The 21,793-nt window shown below is 40.5% G+C and overlaps 3 protein-coding genes across 3 annotated transcripts; all 3 read right to left on the bottom strand.

Annotated features, from left to right (window-relative positions):
- Window positions 1–2,749: 2,749 nt before the first annotated feature.
- BT62DRAFT_906355 (uncharacterized protein) lies at window positions 2,750–2,902 on the bottom strand (the record flags this gene model as incomplete). Its single annotated transcript, XM_043183632.1, has 1 exon — window positions 2,750–2,902. A coding segment is annotated over one exon (153 nt), but the record flags the coding sequence as incomplete, so codon positions are not given.
- A 1,185-nt stretch (window positions 2,903–4,087) lies between these two features.
- Window positions 4,088–4,249, bottom strand: BT62DRAFT_906148 (uncharacterized protein; the record flags this gene model as incomplete). The annotated part of the gene is made up of 1 exon (XM_043183624.1): window positions 4,088–4,249. A coding segment is annotated over one exon (162 nt), but the record flags the coding sequence as incomplete, so codon positions are not given.
- An 8,363-nt stretch (window positions 4,250–12,612) lies between these two features.
- BT62DRAFT_851854 (uncharacterized protein) lies at window positions 12,613–12,762 on the bottom strand (the record flags this gene model as incomplete). Its single annotated transcript, XM_043182475.1, has 1 exon — window positions 12,613–12,762. A coding segment is annotated over one exon (150 nt), but the record flags the coding sequence as incomplete, so codon positions are not given.
- Between the last annotated feature and the right edge of the window lie 9,031 nt (window positions 12,763–21,793).

Here is a 21,793-nt window from a genome sequence, read left to right as displayed (position 1 = left end):
AATGATTCAGCAATTTTACAGCTATTAAGCCTATTTTTATTAAGGCAGCAGATAGCCAAACATTCAGCATGACAGGTAAAGAAGATTATCCTATTCAGTTACTGATGGGACCAGACCAAAAGCCAATACCTGTCACCTTTCATAACATCTACTACTCACCTAGCATGGCATTCATGCTCATATTAGTTAGCTGTCTAGATCATAATGGACACTCACTCACCATTAAGGATGGCCATTGTATGATACAAAGCCCACAGCCCAAACATAAAACAGTTGGCATAATATCAGTGATTAGAGACCTATACTGTATAACTGCCTTTATAGTGCTAATATCCATATAGACTAACATCTCTATCACTGTACTCTCTGAATGTCTCATAACCATAAAAGAGTTTTATAACCTTATAAGCCACCTAAGTAAAGCTATTCTCATTGTCATACAAAATCCAGATTGGTATATAGTATTCAGATTGATGTAGAAACTAAGATTAGGTTCTGCCAAGCATGCATTCAAGTCAAAGCCACCAAAAAGCCCTTCTCAAAGATCAGTCAGGAAAATAAAACAGCAAAAGCATGTAGCAATAAAGTTGTAACAGATATCTGAGAACCCACTAACACTGAGTCAATCAGTGATCACAAGTATAGTAACAACACTTATTAGAACATCTCATTATGAGAAGAAAAGGTCTACTTTATAAAGAAAAAGTCTGAATCTTACTTATGCTATCAGAAGTATGAGCCTTGGGCAAAGATGCAACATAATGCAAAGAATGTTCAGATGCTTGGCTCAGACTAAGAAGGAGAATTCATGAGCAAGAAATTCAAGAATCACTTTGACCTTGCTGAAACAACTTGTCATTTGACAGTCCATGACTTGCTCCAATCCAACAGAATAGCAGAGTATAGCAACTACTCACATCTTGAAGGTGCTTAAGCAATGTTAATCCAAGCAAGGCTGCTACCATATCTATAGGCAGAGGCTGTCTCACATAAAGTATAGCTAAAGAACAGAATAGCCTACAGCATATTAAAGAGAAATATCACTCCACATAAGAAGGCAACTCACCAGAAGCCTGATCTCTCTCAGCTACATGAATTTGAATGCACTGTATGGGTTAAAAAGCTCAGATGAAGCAAGCTTCAACCTCAGGCAGATGCTAAATGCTTTGTCAGATTTAATAAAGAATCCAAAGGTATTTGAGTATACTGGCCTGGACAGAGAAGAGTTAGCATTGAAAGAAACATCTACTTTGATAATAATGATGAGCCTGAAGATGTCAAGATTGAAGGGGAGACAGTAACCAATCTCAATCCAGATACTCCTGACTCAAGCCTGAAGCCTCATAATCAAGCAAGTGAACTCATAAATCTCAAAACCCCATCAGATACTATTAGAATTTAAGCTGTAGAAAGATGTTTTCAGTCTTTGGAGTAAGTTGTAAAAGGACTGAGGTAGCTGAGTAGAGAGTATGCTACTCATATATATATACTGTAGCAAACTAGGTGGCATTATTACATTGTCATCTAGAATAAGCATGATGAAATAGAAACAATAGCAAAATTCTAACAATACAGTTCTCAGTGGCACACTTACATTGTATGTATTATATGTGTACCAACACTCCTCCTCACTGAAAACTCCTTCTGACTCTTTTGTCTACAAGAGGCCTATAAATCCTTATAAGTGGATGAATTGAGCAGGCTGCAGTACTTTAGTAAAGCAGTCTGCAATGTTGTTCTTAGTATTAACATAGTCCAGTAAGATCTTCTTATTTTTAATGTATTCTCAGATAAAGTGATACTTTATATCTATGTGCTTGACTCATGCATGAAATGATGGATCTTTAAATAGGTTGATAGTGCTATTGTTATTGCAGTTGATTATAGTAGTGTTACATTGTTCAAAGCTAAGTCCTAAAAATAGCATCTGAATCTATACAGCTTCTTTTGTTGCCTCATATGCTGTCATATATTTGGATTTGCAGGATAATACAGTGACTGTTGGCTGATGTTTCACTGTCTAAGATATAAGTCCAGATTCCAATATGAAACAATATCTGCTGATATTATATCAAGTATTAAGACAATTAGTTCAGTCTGAGTTGGTGAAACTAGTGAGTCTAATATCAGAATATCCATCCAGATACAGGCTTAGATTTCTAGTGCTCTTGAGATATCAGACTATATGAAGGGCAGCATTCCAGTGGATAAATGAGAAGGTATCCAGAAAACAGGATAGTTGTTAAACAGCATAAGCAATGTCAAGATAGGTTTCAATTGCAAGATAGATAGAGGATTCTATGAGTGACTGGTAGGATAGTTTCTGCAAGGCAGTTTGATCCTCTTTAAAAAGGTGAAATAGATCAAGTTGACAAAGCTTCAATTCTGAGTCCATAGGTGTTGCTATTGGGTGGGCATCTTTCTGGCCATACTGAGAGATTATTCTGTTGATAAGAGCAGTTTGAGATAATGCAATAGTCCTATTCAAATAGTCTCTGAAGACAGTGATCCCTATACAGAATTTAGCTTCTCTTAGATCAGAGATAGTCCATTTCTATCACATTTGGGCCTTGAACCATTCATTCTCCTCCTTTAAACTGGCTATAGAGAGAAAATCATTGATATAGACAGCAGCTATCACTGTGCCAGTTGCAGTCTTCCTGCAGTAAATACAGTACTTACTGCTGAGGCATATGAAATCTCAGGATATCATTGCTTCATTTATAGTGCAGTTCCAGATGTGGCCACTCTACTTCATGCTATACAGTCCATGCTGGAGCTTCCAAACCCAGTCTTTTTTACTGGGTTCTTCAAAGTCTTTCAGCTGTTCCATGTACTGAGTTTCATCTTTAGGTAGGAGTTTATAAAGGAAAGTAGTTTTAATGTCAATTTGCTGAGCATCTCAGTAAAGAGTGGTGGCTAGATGCAACAGAATATGCTAGGATTCCATGTGAGTGGTGGAAGATGTGGTCTTTATGTAGTTTCTACCATAGATCTGTTCAAAACCTTTGAAGACAATGCATACTTTCCAGTGAACTGCAGAGTCAGCCTCATCTCATTTAACTTTGAATACAGGCTTACTCTTTTAAATTTTTTGACTAAGAGGAACAGACAAATATAGAACAAGTTTATAGACACCTATTTATTTTAGAGACTTCAGCTTATCTTGATAACCTGCAAGCCAATAGTCAGCATCTGCAGAAGCATTTGCTTCTTCCCATATGATAGGTTCATCACCCATTTATAAGACAGCATAGACTTTCTTCTCAACAGCTATGAAAGCTTTATCAAGGTAGTTCACCATGCTAGTACCCAGAAGCTTATTGAAAGATGTCTTCAATTTCTCTCTAGCAGCATTTTCAGCAATAGTAGGGTTCAGTTCAGCTGTCTAGTGAGTCATTTCCATCACAGCTCACTTTTGCTCATCTCATGCAGCCTTGGCCTATTGTTCAGCCTGTCAAGCCTCATCTATAGCATGTTCAAGTCAACTTGGACCATTCTTATCAATATTCAGAATCTACAAAGATTATCTAAGTTGTGAAATGGGATCTGAGGCATCAGCAAGAGGTATTAGATTAGCATTTTAAGCAGAAAATATAGACACTTCAGCAGGAGCATCAGACAGAGGTTTATTCACAGTGAAGGGCTTCTTGAGTGTTTTAAAAGCAGTGGCAGTAGTGAGGTTGGAGATGGTAGTGAGCATGCTTAGAGAAGGAACAGGTTCAGATGCAAGCATAGATGTGATGGGAGATCTGAGAGATTAGTGACTCTTGATGAAGACTCTATAGTGAGAGGTGATGATATGATAAGATAGTGCATGGTAGCAATGGTAAGCCTTCACATTGGGTTCATAGCCAATGAGTATGCATTCAACAGACCTTTCTAAGATTTTGGGATTGTATCAGTTCTGAATTAGCACAAAGGCTTTACATTCTATTTCTCATAGATGAGATAGATTAGGCTTCTATCAATACTACATCTCAAATGGAGTTTTTCCAGTTAGCAATTTCACCATTGTGAGATTATCAAGATATTGTGTAGTAAGATAGAATTCATCTCACAGATTTTCTGGACACTTTGCATCAAGTCACATAGTTTTTGCCTTGTTCATGAGAGTACAGTGATAATGCTCAACTTGTCCAATATGAGCAGATGTGTAGAGTGCTGTGAACTCATGCATGGTTTCCTTTGTTTTGAGCCAGTCACTCATTTTCACAATTCTAAGTTCACTATTATCAGTGCAATATACTCTGACTTTCTGTCCAGTCTCAAGCTCTCTGTTAGACCCAAATATCACATGAATAGAAACATGTGATAAATAGAAGCTACCTCGCACTTTGGATAGTCATCTGAGTTCACTGATGCACTTCTAACTCAGTGTGTCACAAGGCTAAAAGGGATCAGCTCAAGAGTGGAATGGTGTGAATAAACTTTAGCTTGAAGCTGAGGCTTAGACAGTGAGAGTGAGCTCCTTAAATACTGTACAGGTTACTACCTAAACATGAGTCTACTAATTGTGGGTTACTGGGGTTTTTGTGCTCATTGTCCTTGAGCATCTCTACAGTCCATAAAAAAACAATTGTGCATCATCAAGCAATATTGTTGCATCAGAGAACAATGACAGACTTGGCCTGTTGTGATGATTAAGCCTGGTCCCATAGTTCTAAGCACTTGTTCTAGTGCCCTGACTAAGCATAAATAGGGGTTCAAAGAGTAAGAAAAGGGGAAAATCATAATATTACCCTCTCCTTAAGACCATCATCCTGATGGCTTAATTTAAGGATAATTCATAGTCATGTATGGTAGTGTCTGCATTCATCAGCTTTTCATTGACTCACTGGTTGGATTCTGGACCATATCCTTTCCAACTGATGAGGTAGCCAACTGTTGTGGTTGTGCTGCCTCCCTTCACCTTCACCTTTCATAATTTGTGGTTCAGAACTTGGTTGATTTCATAGTGTTTTTTGTCATTGATGAGGTCAGATGGAGATGGCAGTGGATATTCTTGATTAGGAAATGCTGGTATGATGTATGGGATCAACAGCACTTTATTAAAGAAGTCATTTACTTTCCAAGTTGAAGGCAGTCACAGTTTGTAAGCACCTATGCCAACTTTGGAGATGATGGTGAAAGGGCCAGTATGTTTATCAGCAAGTTTTCATTTTGGGCATGGAAGATGAAGATTGGTTGTGTTGAGCCAGACTTCATTATTGAGGTTATATATATGTGCTGGGCAGCAGTGTTTATTGTATTGCTTTATCATGGTGGCTGCAGCTTTTTTGAGGGTGGTCTGGGTTTTGCTGTGGATATTTTTCATTATCATGGCAAAGTCTCTGGAGGCTGGAGTCATGGTGTGGTGGTGTTCAGTTTGGGAAACATTTGGATGTCTGCCATGATTAATGAAGAACAGGGTTTTCCCTGTTGCCAAATATATGCAGTTGTTATGCTGGAATGTGGCAAGCACTAGCCACTCCACTCAGTCATCTTATCAGTAGTTGATAAATAGGTGAAGATATTTCTCCACCTCCTGGTTGGCACACTCAGTTTGCTCATCTGTCTGAGGGTGATATGTGGTTGAGGTGTTTTATTTGATATTTAGGAGATGGTAGAGGTCGTCTAGGAATTTGGAGATGAATTGCAGACCCCTATCAGATATAACAACTTGAGGCATTCTGTATTTTGCATAGACCTTATCATGCAGGATTTTTGCCCACCCTTCAGAGGTTAATTCTGTTGAACATGCAATTGGGATGATCACTTTTGAGAAGTGATCAACTATGATGATGATGGCATTATAACCATTGCATTCCAGGAGTCTGGTAATCATATCGACCAAGATATGTGTCTATAGTGATAAAGAGATCTCGTTCAGGTGAAGCAGAGTGGCCTATAGTTGCATTGATGACTTTTCTCATTGACAGACTTCACATGCTTTGATATAAGCAGTGATGTCTGTGCTCATCTTCAGCCACCAGTATTTATGTAGGATCAATTCTTTGGTCTTGGTGATATCAGGATGTCCAGTGGTGGCATGATCATGACAGGTGGTGATAATTTCACCATATAGTCCTTGGTCCCAAGGGATATAGATCTGTCTGTCATAGCAGATCATTTCTCCCTCCCTTGTCATCTCTCGCTCATGATTGAGCAATGGAGCTACTCATTGGTCCCATTTATGGCTATCCTGAGTGGCACTCTTGATGCACTCATGGATTTCCTCCTTGGTAGGCATTATCATGGTCCAAAAGTGTTCAGGTTGTAATAGCATTACCCTCTCATTGTCACTGCTCCCCTGGTCATGATCTGCTCTCTGGCTCAGAAGGTCAGTCTTCTTGTTTGCTGCTCCAGCTTTGTGATGGAGCATGTATTGATATTGGCTGAGCTCTGTGATCCATCAGGCTTACTGGTGATTTAATTTTTGGGGTTGCTGGAAATATCACAGGTTTTGGTGATCAGTCCAGATCTCGAAGATGTCAGTGGCCCTAATCAAGTAATGCCACCACTCTTCTAGAGCTAGCATGATAGCAAGTAGCTCTTTGTCATAAATCTTGTAGTTCCATTCTGTAACTGTGAGTGCCTTGGAGAGAAATACAACTGGTCATCACTTCCTGTCCTGTTGCTATGAGAGCACAGCTCCAATGGTGCTTTCACTGGAATTGGCTTTGACTCAGAATTTTCCATCTTGCATAGGGATGACAAGTACTACATCCTCCACTAGACATCTCTTGAGGTCATCAAAGGTGGCTTGCTGAGTCAGACCTCAAGTCCATAGGGCATTTCCAGTGAGTTGTGTCATAGGGTGGATGATTTTGCTGTAGTCACAGATGAACTGTTGGTAGAAGTTAGTGAATCCTAGAAAGGACTGAAGTTCCTTCTTCTTGACTGGTATGGGCCATTTGGTGACTCTGGCAATCTTGACAGGGTCCATGCATATACTTCCTTTGCTGATGATGACTCCAAGGTACTCAGTTTCAAGCACCTCAAATTTGCACTTCTCCACTTTGAGGAACAACTTGTGCTTCCTCATTAGCATTAGCACCTGGCATACCAATCTCCTGTGTTCTTCCCTTGTTTTGGACATAATGAGAATATCATCAAGGTATATGGTGACCTCCCTGGTAGTGATGAGATCCTTAAAGATATCATTCATCATCCACTGGAAGGTGGCAGGTGAGTTGGTCAGCCCAAAGAATATTACTGTGGATTTAAACAATCCTTGGTTAGTTCAGAAGGCCACCTTCCACTCATCACCCTCTTTAATTCATACATTGTTGTATCTCCATTGTATGTTGAGTTTGGTATAATATCAGACCCTTTGGAGTTTATCCATTAGTTTCAAGATCAGAGGTAACAGATAGTGATTTTTGATCATCATTTTGTTTAGTTTGTGATAGTCTTATACTGGGCAAAGTTTACTGTCCTTCTTTTTGATGAAGAAGAAGGGTGAGGCCATAGGGGATTTGAAGGGTCATATCCTCCTGCTGGACAGGTTTTCATCAAGGAACTTATCAAGTTCCTGTTGCTCATGATTCTCCAGTGGGTAGATTTTGCAATCAAGGTTTGTGTTGGCATTTAGGATTAGTTTGATGGTGTGGTCTCAGGGTTTGAGTGCTGGAAACTCATCAAAGCTCTCTTTCTCAAATAGATCCCAGAACTCCTGAGCCTATTCAGAGACCATTTCTTTGAATGTCCTTTCCTCCTTCTGTTAATTGGCCTTAGCTGCCAACTCATTGGCATGATGTATGGCTTGGATCAGGACTTCCCTTTAGATGTTGATAGCCAGTATGGTTTGTCCATCCTCTATTTCTTCATCCCATTAATCTTCCAGATCCTCATCAGGTAATTTGAAGGGGATTTTGTGGTATTTACACTATGTGAAGGTAATCCTTCTGGTCTTCCAGTTGATCAATGGATTATGGCAGATCAACCAGTCATGACCCAGAAAGATTTCCTTGGTGCCTAGATCTGTGACTGCCAAGTCAATCCTTTCTGAATGGTCTCCTATTGTAAGTTGGAGTTCAACAAATTTGGTGATTGAGCCAGCTTGGTTTTTGGTTCTATCAGCATTGTAGACAGGAATGGATGCCACAGTGGTTCTGGTGGGCAATTTGTGTTGATTGATGAAACTTTGGTTGATCAAGCTCCCAGTGCAACTGCTGTCAATCAGGGCTATGACCACATGTGTGGAGCACTTTGTGAGCAATTTGATCTGGGCTTTGATGATGAGGTTCCATCCTCTGGTTTTGGTTTGCCTAATAAACTTCTGAGGTCCCTTGAGCTCATCCAACCACTCTAAGGCTCAGATCCTTCCTGCTTCTTTGATTCCTTTGATAACTTCATTGACTACTTCTTTGGCTCTGGTTTTGTGGATCCAGTTCTGAAGTATGGCCTTTGCCACACTTTCATTTGTCACATCTGTGATGGCCTGCCATGTCCATTCTGTTTTAAATGGTTTGAGCCATATAGTGGGACTCTCTGTCTCTGTTCAGCCTGAAGGCATTTGAGTTTCTTTTTGTGATTCTTCAATGTGTGAGGTATTTTTCTGGGGTATATTCAAATGCATGGGTAATACAGGCATAGGCACAACTATAGAAATACTATCAGTCCAACTTGCAGCTGGGATTTGCACACTGTAAAGTCTGTTGGCCAGTCCAGTGGAATTGCTCACTGGCTGGCCCCATCTTTTACTTCCTCGACCTTTGTTTTGGCCCCTAATTCTTTATCTTCCTTCTGCAATTCAGTGATTTGTGTGCAGATGTCTTCTCTGATGTGCTTCTTTTTGGGACAGTCCTTGGCCATATGACCCTTCTGTCTGCAATTGAAGCACTTTCCTTCTTTCTTCATGTGGTCTATATCCATTGGTTTTCCAGTTCTCATGTAAGTCATGCCAGTACCTGTCTTCTGAGTGGTATAAGATGGTGAGGCCATAGAGGATCTCTGTGGTTTTCTAGCAGTTGTCCCCAATTTGTTTGGGGTTGGCAGGATCAATTTCTTGGGATAGTCTTGCAATGTTGATGATTCCACTTTCTGCCTTTGCCACTTCTTATACATCTTGACAATCCTTTCCTTCCATTCATCATATCCAACTGATATCAGAGCCTTGACATCTATTGCTGAGATCATCATGATGTAAGAGGAGAGGACCTCTCACTTGAGGGCTTTGACTATCTGGCCATTATTGGCAACATCATCTCATATTCTGGCAAGCTTAGCAAGGCATTCCAGTTCATCAAAGTAATCCATTGCTGCCTTATCTCTCATCTTATACTCCTTGATCTTTTGTTTGTGCATCTCCTGCACTGTGGGGTCAATGAATTTGTTATTCAACATCTGTTTAAAGATGGGCCACAATGAGTAACAATAGTGTCCTTGAGTAGTGGATTGGAAATTGGAGAAGATTAGGATCCACCAGGTTTTTGCCTTCTCTTCAAGGTAAGAGATGGCAAAGATGACTTTGTTCATATCTGTCCTGAGATATCCAATAGACTTTGAAATACTGTTTGCAGTTCACTAAGAAGCAGTCAATGTTGTTGGAAGCCCCTTTAAAGGGTCAGGGCTTCTAGAGCAAGTCAGGATGGCACTGCAGGATGGCTGTGTCTTGTGAAAGTGTGCCCATTGGGTTAGGCCAATCAGAGAATAGCAGGCAGCACCATTCCTGTGGTGGTCCAGAGAAGGAGTGAAGTGAATTGTTGTCAGCTATAGGGCTTTCTTGAGGGAGCTCTTCTTTCTGAATGATTACCCTATGGCAGATGGTGAACCTGAGTCTCACAGCCTCAGGATCATCTCAAATTGGTCCTTTTCCCATGCTGCTCCCTGTTGTCTCATTGGATGAGGGTTAGACCCCAAGCATTTGGCTCTCCTTCCCAGTCCATAGGTTTTGATATGAGGTAGGCACCTTTTCAGGTCAGAGTCAGCTTTGAGTTAGCTGGATTGCCATAGAGTGGGAGGATAGGGTGGAGTATGAAAATTTACTTTGAATAAAAGGGGCCATGTACACAGCTCTCTTAGGAGTGACTGGCAGAGACTGCAGCATTAGTTGTACTTGTGCTAGCATGTAGTATGCCAGCAGCTGCTGGACTTGATCTTTGGGATGCCATTTGTTATATTGAACTGTAGTGTAGTCAGTAGCCACATGTCTCAATATTTCTGTTTTTTCAGTAGAGATAGAATGAAAATATAATTGTCCAAGTGAAGATGCCATCCAGATGGCATCATGCCATAAGAAGTTTATGCCTCACAGGTACCACCCTTGGTATTTCTGCTCTCTTGCTTCCTGCATTGTTCTGATCAATTCTTCTTCATCAGTGTCTTCTGTCATTAAATATGTGAGTTTCCCTCTGGTGCAGAGCAGGTCACTTTCTTCAGTTTCCTCCTCTTTCTTGTCCTCATCATCCTCTTCCTCAAGATGGAAATTATCAGACAGGTTGTAGTAACTCTCCTCATCCCCTGATGGTCAGATTGTCACTCTGCTATCCTGGCTGGGTGCTGGGACCAGCAGTGGGGCCTGAGGCTTCAGAGAGGTTGAGGTAGGTGGAGGCTGGCTGACTGCCAATATGGTTATCATATTGATTTCCCCCTGTTGCTCTCGCCATCTCCACTTGCTCACAATAGAGCTGGATATTTCACTGGTACCCATCATTGAGAAGTTGTCCAACCACCCTGCTCCTGAAAAACCCTCAGAGAGTGCAGACAGAGATGTGAGCTGTCTCAGGGACTCATAGCCTATAGTGTCTGAGAACAGACTCATCATTGCTGAACATAGTGTCAGTGCTGGGGGTTCAGCAGAGAGAGGGATACTGGGGGGTTGAGAGGCATGGGAGAGTTCCAGGGATCTGTCCACTGGCAGCAAGAGTTTTATTTTGCCAGTGATTCTCACTCCATAGGTCAGAGTCAGTATTAGGCTTTTGAAAGACAGGAGTTAAGAGGGATGGGTCAGCTTAGACAGGTGCAAGTACAGATGCGACCTCAGGCTGGATTTCATACCAGTTGGAGATGTTTGCCCTCTCCAATTGAGCCCTTTCGATGGCTTGCTGCTCTTCCCTATGCTCAGTGTCATGCTCAGTGGCCTGCCTCCTCTGTCTCCTGCTTTCAAGGATATGCTCCTCAAGCTCACTGAAAACTGGTCATGGTGCTGTTCGCTGCCTCTGCTCTTCCTGTCAAAGGGCCTCATCATAGTTGAAGAGGACATTGGTGTCCCAGGCAGGGAAGTTTCTGTGTATGACTTCATCTCAGGCCTTTCTGTTTCGGCACTCATCATTGAGCCAGTCTGAGGGTGACCTTCTCATCCCACCACTAGTCCTGACTGAGCATAGAGAAGTTGTGGCAGAGCTAGCAGGCTGATTCCTAGGTGTCATGTGTCAGGATCTTTCAGCCATCTGAGTGGGACTGAGAGAGTCTCTGGCATGGTTACCAATCTCTCTGGTTGGAGAGGCAGGGGCAGAGTTGGGAGAGGGAGACTGCTGAAAGAAGTCTCTCAGGATCTCTTCATCTTCATAGTCAGGGGGTGGTCCAGAGATCTATGGGTTTTAGAATTCCATGAGACAAGGGTCATGGTCTCAGCTAGGTCATCAGGGAGGGTATTGGTGTCTTTCTTCTTCTTGAATGTCTCTCTGATGTGGGCTGCTAGGCCCAGCTTCTGGTAAGGGGCTTGTTGGGGACTGATGGGACATTCATCAAGATTCAGAGATGTCATAGAGCAGGAGGTTGGAGGTTACATTTTATAAGATATGTCAGATATGCTGGAATTTGTTATAATGTCTGATAGCCTAGGCAGTGATTGAGTGGCATCCTCAGCACAGCTGGATGATCACCAATAATTCTAATAGTGTTCTGATGATGGAAGCAAGGAGTTCAAAGAACTCATGGTCAAAGTTTGGGTTTGATGGATTGATAGAGGGCATTTGGTTTCCTCCACACTAATGGGCATGAGAAAAGGGAAGGAACAGCTTTGAGCTAATTGTTAGACCCAAGCATCACATGAATAGAAACACATGATAAACAGAAGCTACCTCACACTTTGGGTAGTCATCTGAGTTCACTGATGTGCTTCTAACTCAGTGTGTCACAAGGCCAAAAGGGATCAGCTTGAGAGTGGAATGGTGTGAATAAACTTTAGCTCAAAGCTGAGGCTTGGATAGTGAGAGCAAGCTTCTTAAATACTGTACAGGTTACTACCTAAACATGAGTCTACTAATTGTGGATTACTGGGGTTTTTGTGCTCATTGTTCTTGAGCATCTCTATAGTCCATAAAAGAATGATTGTGCATCATCAAGTGATGTTATTGCATCAGAGAACAATGATAGACTTGGCCTGTTGTGATGACTAAGCCTGGTCCCATGGTTCTAAGTGCTTGTTCTAGTGCTCTAACTAAGCATAAATAGGGGTTCAGAGAGTAAGAAAAGGGGAAAATCATAACACTCTCATGCACACTCCCAGGCCTGAAGTTCAGTGAATGCATCACCTTTATTTTTCAAGAGAATGGATCAGGCTTGACTCATGAAGTTGTTGACAATATCCATAATATAATGGTATCCTGCCCAAGAGACAGTAGCCTGCAGACCTGCCAAGTCAACTCACACAATGCCCAGCAGTCTCATTGCTCTGTGTCTCTCCTCATATGTCTTTGGTACTGGCATCTTTGTCTGTTTACTGATAACACAGGGTTGGCATTTAGAAGGTACACAGGAGAGGTTGGCATGCATACTTTGAGTGACACTAGACTGGATCATTTTGGCTATTGCCTGGTAATTGGTATGTCCAAGATATCTGTGCCAGGTTTCAAGGTCAATAGGCAATGTTGTGGCAATTAAGGTGTGTTCAACATTAGCTTTATGAGTGGCAAGACTATACAGTTGTCTGAGTGTACTTGTTGACATAGAGTTTGACTGTTTCAATCTCAAGAGCTGTGATGGTTGAATTACTAATGTCTCAGATAGAATGAGGTGGAATAGATTTCAACATGAGGAAATCTCCATAGTATGGAGTGATATGTGCCATGGTGCCAGTGTCAAGGAAGAAGAGGTAGTCTATCAGAGACAGAAGAGTAGAATTCTTTTGATTTAATGGGAAAATAGACAATGCAGTGGTATTGTGAGCCTGGTATTCTTTGTTCCAGTTGACTGATGAGTTGATATTATCTTCAAAAGCTAGCTAACCTTCATATTTGACATGGTCAGCTATTGACAGATCCAGAAGAGTGTCTAAGAAGGCAACAGTAGCATCAGATGGTAATCTAGAAAATTCTGATGCATTAGAGCTATTGTGGAGAATCCAAAGTGATATTACCAGTAGTGGAATCAAGAAGATAAGCAGTACTATGGGTAGGATCTTTAAGAATTATGAGGTGATCTTTTTTTTTCAGCCAGTTTGCTCTTCTCTTTCTTCTTGGTTTCACAATCCTGTCACTTCACAGCTTTGGACTCCTCAGTTGTCTTTCCAGCCATTCCACCTCTGTTAGCAACACAATAAGAAATAGTGTGACCCTTCAGCAATAGGCAAGAGAAGTTGGTACAACTCAGAGATGTATGAGAAGTATTGCACAAGGTAGCCACTAGAGCTATGTCCTTGGTGGTCTTGTCATCTGTATCAAACAATTGCTGCTGAGTGTCAAGATCTCAGCAAATGTCAGAAGATTTGATGAGATCCTCCTTTATGGACCTGTTAATAATCTATGCTATTGATATTCATACAGAGAGCAGATCTCTGGACATAGCATTTAGCATCAGAATACAAAGAAACAGATCAGTTATAGGCTGGCCTATGTTCCAAATCCTGATATTCAGTTTGAACAGATGAGCAGTCATAGTGGCAAGATGTTCTTAACATATGTACCAGATGGTGAGAGCTTTCTGAATCAGATTGATTTGGACTATGAGGCCCTCCTGCTTATTGCAATTAGACAGTGATTTCTAGACTTCCTTAGCCAGTACAGAGCTTAAGATAGATATATATTTCTTTTTGTCAGAGTGGCATTTCATCTGGATAAAACTAATGACTGTGCAATTATTTGTTGATCAGTTCTGAGCTGCAATAGGTTTCTTGTCAGGATTGGAGGGTTTCCAGATACTAAAGAGATAGTGATCAAGGCTTCTAGATAAGACAAAGAGGTTGAGAATGTCTCAGCTCTATGAGCATCAATTATTTTTCTCCTTATCTAGGATATCGCCAGCAAAAAGAGCTGCCTGGATGTGGATGAGAAGAACAGATGATTTTGAGGATGTTTCAGCCATCATCATGTAACAGAAAAAATTAATAGTTAAGTCCAGATTCCAATGTCTCAGAGATAGCAGCAAATCCATAATCTATTAGAATCTAAGCTGTAGAAAGATGTTGTCAGTCTTCAGAGTAAGTTGTAGAAGGACTGAGATAGCTGGATAGAGAGTATGCTACTTATATACTGTAGTGAACTGCATAGCATTATTATATTGTCATCTAGAATAAGCATCATGAAATAAAAACAATAGCAAAATTCCAACAATACAGTTCTCAGTGGCACACTTATATTATATGTATTGTATGTGCACTAACAGATACATCTCATGAATGTTCACCATCACCACTTACACCACTTTCAGACAGTCTCAGCTCTGCTCCACATGAGTAACATATCCAAACTACAGATAATGCCAAAAATCAAGAGGATCCTGAATCTCTTGAAAAAGGCCATCATGCTAGAAGAAAGTCAAAAGGCTTCTATAATGATAATAGGCTATCAAAGCAGTCTACAACCAAGCACACTCTTATTATTGAAGATAAAAGGAGCACTGAGTCTGAGGCAGAGCTCAAAGCTAAGAAGGAAGAGTGATTTGCTGGCCTACAAATATTTATACTTGTGACAAGCCATAGAGAGCCTGAAAGCCTACAGGAAGCACTGAAAGGAGATCAGGTAAGGGAATGGAAGTAAGCAGTAGGAGACAAACTGGACAAAGTCAAAGCCCTGAGAACTTATGAAATAATTCTCAGGCCACTAGGCACAAATATGATTGAATACTAATACACTTTTAGAGCTAAAAGAGACAAAATGAACAGAATTGTATACTACAAAGCACACCTCATACTCAAAGACTTCTCTCAGATATATAGCATTGACTTTCATGAAACATTCACCTCAACTGTCTGACTCACAATTCTCCACATACTACTATCTGTCACAGTAAGCAAAGGCTCAGCAATCCAATAAGCTGATGTCAAAAATGCCTACCTGCAAGCAGAGCTCAAGAAAACCATCTATATGGAACTCCTTTCCATGTACAATACATTTCAAACCATTCCTGAGCACTTGAAGAGCAAGTAACTAATGTGCAAGCTCCTCAAACCACTCTATAGCAGCTGTCAAAGTGCAAATGAGTGGTACAACAAGCTAAAGTGTTTTCACACAGCTAGAGTATCAAGTATGTCAGTTGGATGAAGCTGTATTCTACAGATTTATTGGCAACAAGTATATTATTGTTGATGCTATCACCAATGATTTCACTATAATAGCAGCCTCAGATGACTCTGCAACTCTTATTAAGAAGTAGCTAAATGAGCACTTCAAAATGACTGATCTTAGCACTCTTCACTAGCTACTCAGCATCAGCATAAAGCATGACCTGACTGTAAAAACTATCATACTAGAGCAGTGGAGATATATTGATGCAATAATCAAGGACACAGATCTAGAGAATGCCAGAACAGTCACAATGCCTCTCAAGCCTAGAGTTGACCTCATCTATGACTCATCTTCTATCTCAAAAACTGTCTTATCCTCATGTGAGCAGAGCCATACATGGACAAGCCAAGAACAACCCACTGGGATGTCATTATCTGCATTTTCAAGTATCTAAAGAGAATAATCTATCTTGCACTTATACTCAGTGGCAAAAACATGTCTCTGACCAGATACACAGATGCTGATTGGAGCTCACAAATACATAGGTATTTGATTTCTGGCTATATCTTCTTTATCAGAATCAGAGCTGTCTCATGGAGTTCTAAAAAGCAACTGATCATCACAGCATCTATAACAGAATCAGAATATATTGTGATGACTCACTCATCAAAAGCACTGCTCTGAATATGAAAGATATTCATAGAGTTGATCTGCCAGCTCATCAGCTCTACAACTCTCTTTTTGGATAACAAGAGCACTATACAGCTCACCAAGGACTCTATGTTTCATGCTAGAACTAAGTATATCAATATTCAGTTTTATTTCATGCATCAGACAATCAGCCTTTGACAAGCTGACCTCAAGTACTGCTCCACCAATGATATAATTGTTAATATCTTCATGAAGTCACTGGCTCAAGTCAAGCTGGAGAGGTTTTGTACACTGTTAGGCTTTGCATAGGTTAAGCAGTTGAGCTCAAGGAGGAGTGTTGAGAATATAAGCCATGACTGCAGGTACAGTCATACAGACTCTAAATTAGTTACTGGTTCTAGCAATTTTTACTGTTTACACAGTCATATATTTTAGCAACTTATCACCTGCTAAAATGTGAGTACATTACATCTACTTATACTATACCTTACTAATTCACAGTAAATATATCTATTTTGTTGCTCTAAGCCAATCCTTACTGCACTTGCTTTTCCATAAAGTCTTGCTGCTGTGTCCTCTCAGATTCCTCAGTCTACTGCTCAACAGAATATACATTTATTCTACTGCAGTGCTAGGTCTTTCTTGTTTTAACTCATGCCATCTATAGAGGTGACAATACACTATCATCATCTGCTCATACACACATTGGTGAGTCATGCTTGCTTTATTTGATTTGTTTGTTTATATAGCATGCATTTAGCTGCTGATAGTTTTCTTATTTATTTTTATAGTGGTTTTCTCTGTGATACTTTTAATAATAAGAGATGCTTCTTTTATTTGAGAAATAGCTGACTCATATTATAGATGGATCTCTGACAATAAGAGACTATTGAATGCAATGAATGGAGTCTATACTGTTATTCAACTGCATCATCTCCATAGAGAAATAAGATAGAGAGATTAGTAGACTATGAATGCCAGTGTAAGAACTAGAGTGACAGTCACACTAAGAGCCTAAGAGTTTGATTGGTATAGATCAATCTTGGCTTAAGACTAGAGTACATCATTATAAACTACTGGCTTAAATACTGTCCAGAAATGTCTTGGCTCTATAGGTGACTATTATCTTATTGTCATGCACACTGTTAGGCTTCTACTAACACTCACAAATCTCTAGCACCACTTCTGCCAGGGTCTAATTATAGATGCTAAGTCTGAGTCTGGTTTTGATATAAAAGTATAATGAGAATGATAATGTAAGCTATAAGGATTTTGTGAAGGAGGATGAAGAGTTGTAGCTGATAGATATAGTCTGCCATTGTGGCAAGAGTATTCACACCAAGTAGTCAGAGAGTTTAGCAGGTGTATTAAATCTTAGCTCAAGACTGGAATACATCAGTGTATACTACTGCCTTATATACTGTCTAAAGAATCCTATGCTCTATAGATGACTATTGTCTGCTTTTCATGCCCTCTGCTCATTGTCTGAGATAACAATGACTGTGCTCTTGCTTTTGTTTGTTATTATCTCTCTACTGTACCATCACTATAGTGAGTTTCCCATATACCACAGTTCTCATTGTATTCAAGATGTGAGATAATGATAGTTACCACATTGTTCCTTGTTATCTTATTGTGCATCAATGAATAAGATGTAGCCATGATATCATCATGTCTTTATCATCTTTTGTAAGGTTGGCCTGAGGTTGAGATTGGTAAGCATCTGCTTACTAAGCATTGGCAGATCATGATTTAGAGGCAAAAATCATGATACACACTACTTATTGTCCAATGATAATACTACCTATATTGTGCAGCCATGCTATTGTCTGCCCACAATATTGTTACTACAGTGAGAGTTGCATGAGTTGCAGTCATTTTAGCTAAGGTCACACTATTGCACAGTCATTTCATATAGTCATCATGCTACTACCAGCTATATATCATGTGATGATGAGTAAGGCTCAGCATCATGCATATGTCATCCATAGTTTTATGTGGCCCTATTATGGTTTTTTTATAGCTAAGGCTGAATTCATCTAGAGATTCATCAGGATTTCAGAAGTGCCAGCTTACTAAGCACTGGCAGGTTGTGATTAGAGGCTAAAATTGTGACATTACTCTCTCTTTAAGGCAATCATCCTCAATTGTCTAGAAGAGCTCTGAGAACAAAGTGTTAATCTCATTATATCCATCAATTTTCACTGAAGTGTCACAAGTCCTATTCAAAGAATACTTTTAGACTATAAAAATCTCTATCTTGATTTCATCAATGTCTATCCATATATACAGCTTTTTGGCCTCAAATGAGTGTCTCTTAAGTTTGAAGAAGAGTTTCTGAGTTCTGATATAGTCTGTCTTATTGAACATCAGTTGTTTCAGCCTGACATTGTTGATCACTGAGTGGATTCTGTGCTATACTGTACTTCATGATTGTTATGATTTTTCATGCTAGTCATCACAATAAGCCAATTCATCATTGTTCTCCAATGCAGTGACCAGCTTTCAACAATGCACAATCAATCTTTTATGTATAGTAGCAACACTTAAAGACAATGGGCATCAGAACTTAGAAACATACAATAGAGAGTCATATATTTAGCTCAGCAATATACAGTATATAAGATGGCTTGCTCTTGCTGGTAAAATCCAGCTTCAAGCTAAAGTTTATTTATACCACTCTATCCTCAAGCCAATCACTAAGGTCTTGTTGCATAACAATCCATATTCACATTAGTGAACTCTGTCTTTCCACTTGAAGTGTGAAGTGACATCAGTTTATCATGTGTCTAGAATCACATGCAGCTTGGGTCTAACAATTAGCTTGAAGCTTCATCTTCCCTTTCCTCATGCACTATAATGTGGAGGAAACTGAATGCTATTTATCAACACATCAGACCCCAACTTCAATTATGAGTTCTTTGAACTCCTTGTCTCCATCATTAGAATATTGTTAGGATTATTGGTGATCATACAGCTGTGTCATGGATGCCAATCAATCATAGCATGGGCAGTTAGACACTACCACAAATTTCAGAACATCCAATGTATCTTACACAATATAACCTCAGACCTTCCACTCTATGACATCCCCAAATCCTGAAGAATGTCCTATCAGCTCATAGAGTGTCTCTTACCAGAAGCCAGGCCTAGCAGCATGAATATGGGAGACATTCAAGAAATGGAAAGACACCAATACCCTTCCTGATGACTAGACAGCAGAGACTGGAATCCTCATCTCACAGGATTCCAAAACCCATAGGTCCCATCCTCTGTTCCTAACCATGAAGACAAGGACCTCCCTCTGAACTTCTTTGAGGACTCACCATCCTCCAAGCCTTTCACTGTCAGCTGAACTCCTGGGATTGCTAACCATGCCAGGGACTCTCTTGATGCTACTAAGATGGCTTCAAGATCTGGAAGTATTTCACTGCACACAGGAAACTCCCATCATGGATCCCTCTATATGATCTTGTCAGAAAGCTCTGACTATTCCCATCACAGTGGTCATGAGACAGACCAGTTGATGACTGAGTCAGCATGCATCATAGCTGAAGATGTCAGAGCTGAGACCATCCACTGCCTATTCTCAGACTGGGACCTCAATATTCCTTTCAACTTTGATGATGCATGGCAATAATATTATCAACTATGAGATGAGCAAGCCCAGGCGGACCCCAAGCAAGTCTGAGAAGACCTCACTGAAAATGCCCAAGCAGAGGCTCAGTGAAAAGCTGAAGAAGCAGAATACAATAGACAGAGATGCCAACAGCAGTGAGAGGATGAGGCCACTCACTTGGAAAGTGGCTCTCCAGGCTGGTATAGTCTCCATTCTGAGCTCTCTATCTCAGTCTTCAGAAAGCCCAGCACCACTGAGAGTGACCCATGGGCAGGATCCTACAGTCCTGTCACTCCCAAGTGAGGTTGACCAAAGAGGGAATGGAAACAGAGTCTTCTACCCCCCTTAACATGCCACCAGCCCCAAAACTCTCCAGTATCCCCCTTCTAAACACACTTCTAGTAATGACATCACCCACTCAGATGATCAGTTCATTCTCAACCACTATAGGCTATGAGTACCTCTCAACACTCACATCTCTGACTATGCCCTCTGAGGTTTTCTCAAAAGTCAAATCACTCACCAGTTTCTCAACAAGGACTTTTACAGAAACTTCTGAGTCTATAGCAAGGACTTGAAGGTAACATGAGCATATGGTGGCAACAGATATGACTTCAAGGTTAGAGCCAGTCCCTGAGCAGGCCTCTCTATAATTCTCATCTCAATTAACTAGACTGCTGAAATTGGGCCAAGTATCCAGCTAGAGCAGCAGTTCTCTGATGATAATATGATCTTCCAGAGAGAGCATCTTCAACCAGCCTATCACTTTCCTCCTCAGAGAGGACAACAAGACTGACAAAATAAGAACAATGAGGAGACAGAGAGCAGTGAAGAGTCACATAGGTTTGTGGACTACATCCTGGAAGACACAGATGAAGAAGCCTTGGAAGAAGAAATACAGAGGGCAAGGATTAGGGAGCATCAGGACCTGTATGAGACAGAGGTAACATTTTTATAGTGTGACACCAATTGATTGGCATCACAATTAGGACAATTATATATTCATGCAGATTCTGCCAAACATCAGGATATTTTACAATATGCCACTACCAAATAAACTATTGACACTTATAACAGTGGACACCCAGAGGACCAGCTTCAGGAGCTACTGGCATACAAATCAAGGTTCAACATCTGATCAATATCTTGGTTGCCAACTGTAACTCCACAATGAGCCATATACATAGCCTCATCTATCCACAGTAACCAAAGCCAATATTCATACTCTATCTCCTTGGTCTGATCCATGGCCACTCAGCTCTCTCATCTCCAACCACAGCTGACAATCTGGCCCATCAGATTCAGAAACCCCTGGGTCAGCCAAGAAAGCCAATTACTCAGAGAACAGCCACTGCCTGATGAGGCAACAGGGAGTGGGATTAGAAAAGAACCCATCAAAGATGACTCTGAGGCTGTGCAATTAGGCTTCACAATCAAGAACAGAATAATCATATGAAAGGAAGCCACCCTGCAGGGAAGCCCTGTCACTGATGATAATTCCCTTCATTCCTTCCCTAGATCTCCCACTGAACTTCACTGACCACCTTTTGATGAGTATCCAAACCCTATGGGTGCACTGGCCTATAATGTGGCCATGATACAATGTAAACTAGATCTTGTTTGCATCCTCCACCTCTTTAAGGGAGTATCCAATGATATAAACTGATTCTTAATTGACTGTAAACAGTACTTTGAGGTATACATCATGTATCTCAGAACTGACATAAACAAGATAGCATTTGCAGCCTTATACTTCAAAAGCAAGGCCAAGCAATGGTAGACCCTAATTTCTCTGACACTCTACTCCACCATCTGGCAACACCATTGCTTTCTCTCATGGCCAGTGTTTAAATGAATAGTGTGAGACAAGTTTATTGACTCAGCCATCCAAGAGGTACACAAAAATAAGATGAAAGACCTACAGATATCAGAAGACAAGATCACAAGTGAATACTTTGATGAGCTAAAACAGTTGGGAACTCTAGCAGGAGTATGAAAAACCATTGATGATGACAGCAGGATGGTTGAGTATCTGAAACTTGGTATACCCTTCTCATACATCTCTATGATCTCCAACATTAGCACCAATATCCCAAAGAAATATGATATATAGAAGGATCAGATCATAGAAATAAACAAAGAGTGACTCCAA

The sequence above is a fragment of the Guyanagaster necrorhizus genome (genome assembly GCF_019112545.1).
Source record: "Guyanagaster necrorhizus MCA 3950 unplaced genomic scaffold BT62scaffold_30, whole genome shotgun sequence".
NCBI classification, from domain to species: Eukaryota; Fungi; Basidiomycota; class Agaricomycetes; order Agaricales; family Physalacriaceae; genus Guyanagaster; species Guyanagaster necrorhizus.
This window is presented reverse-complemented; position numbering and strand designations above follow the sequence as displayed.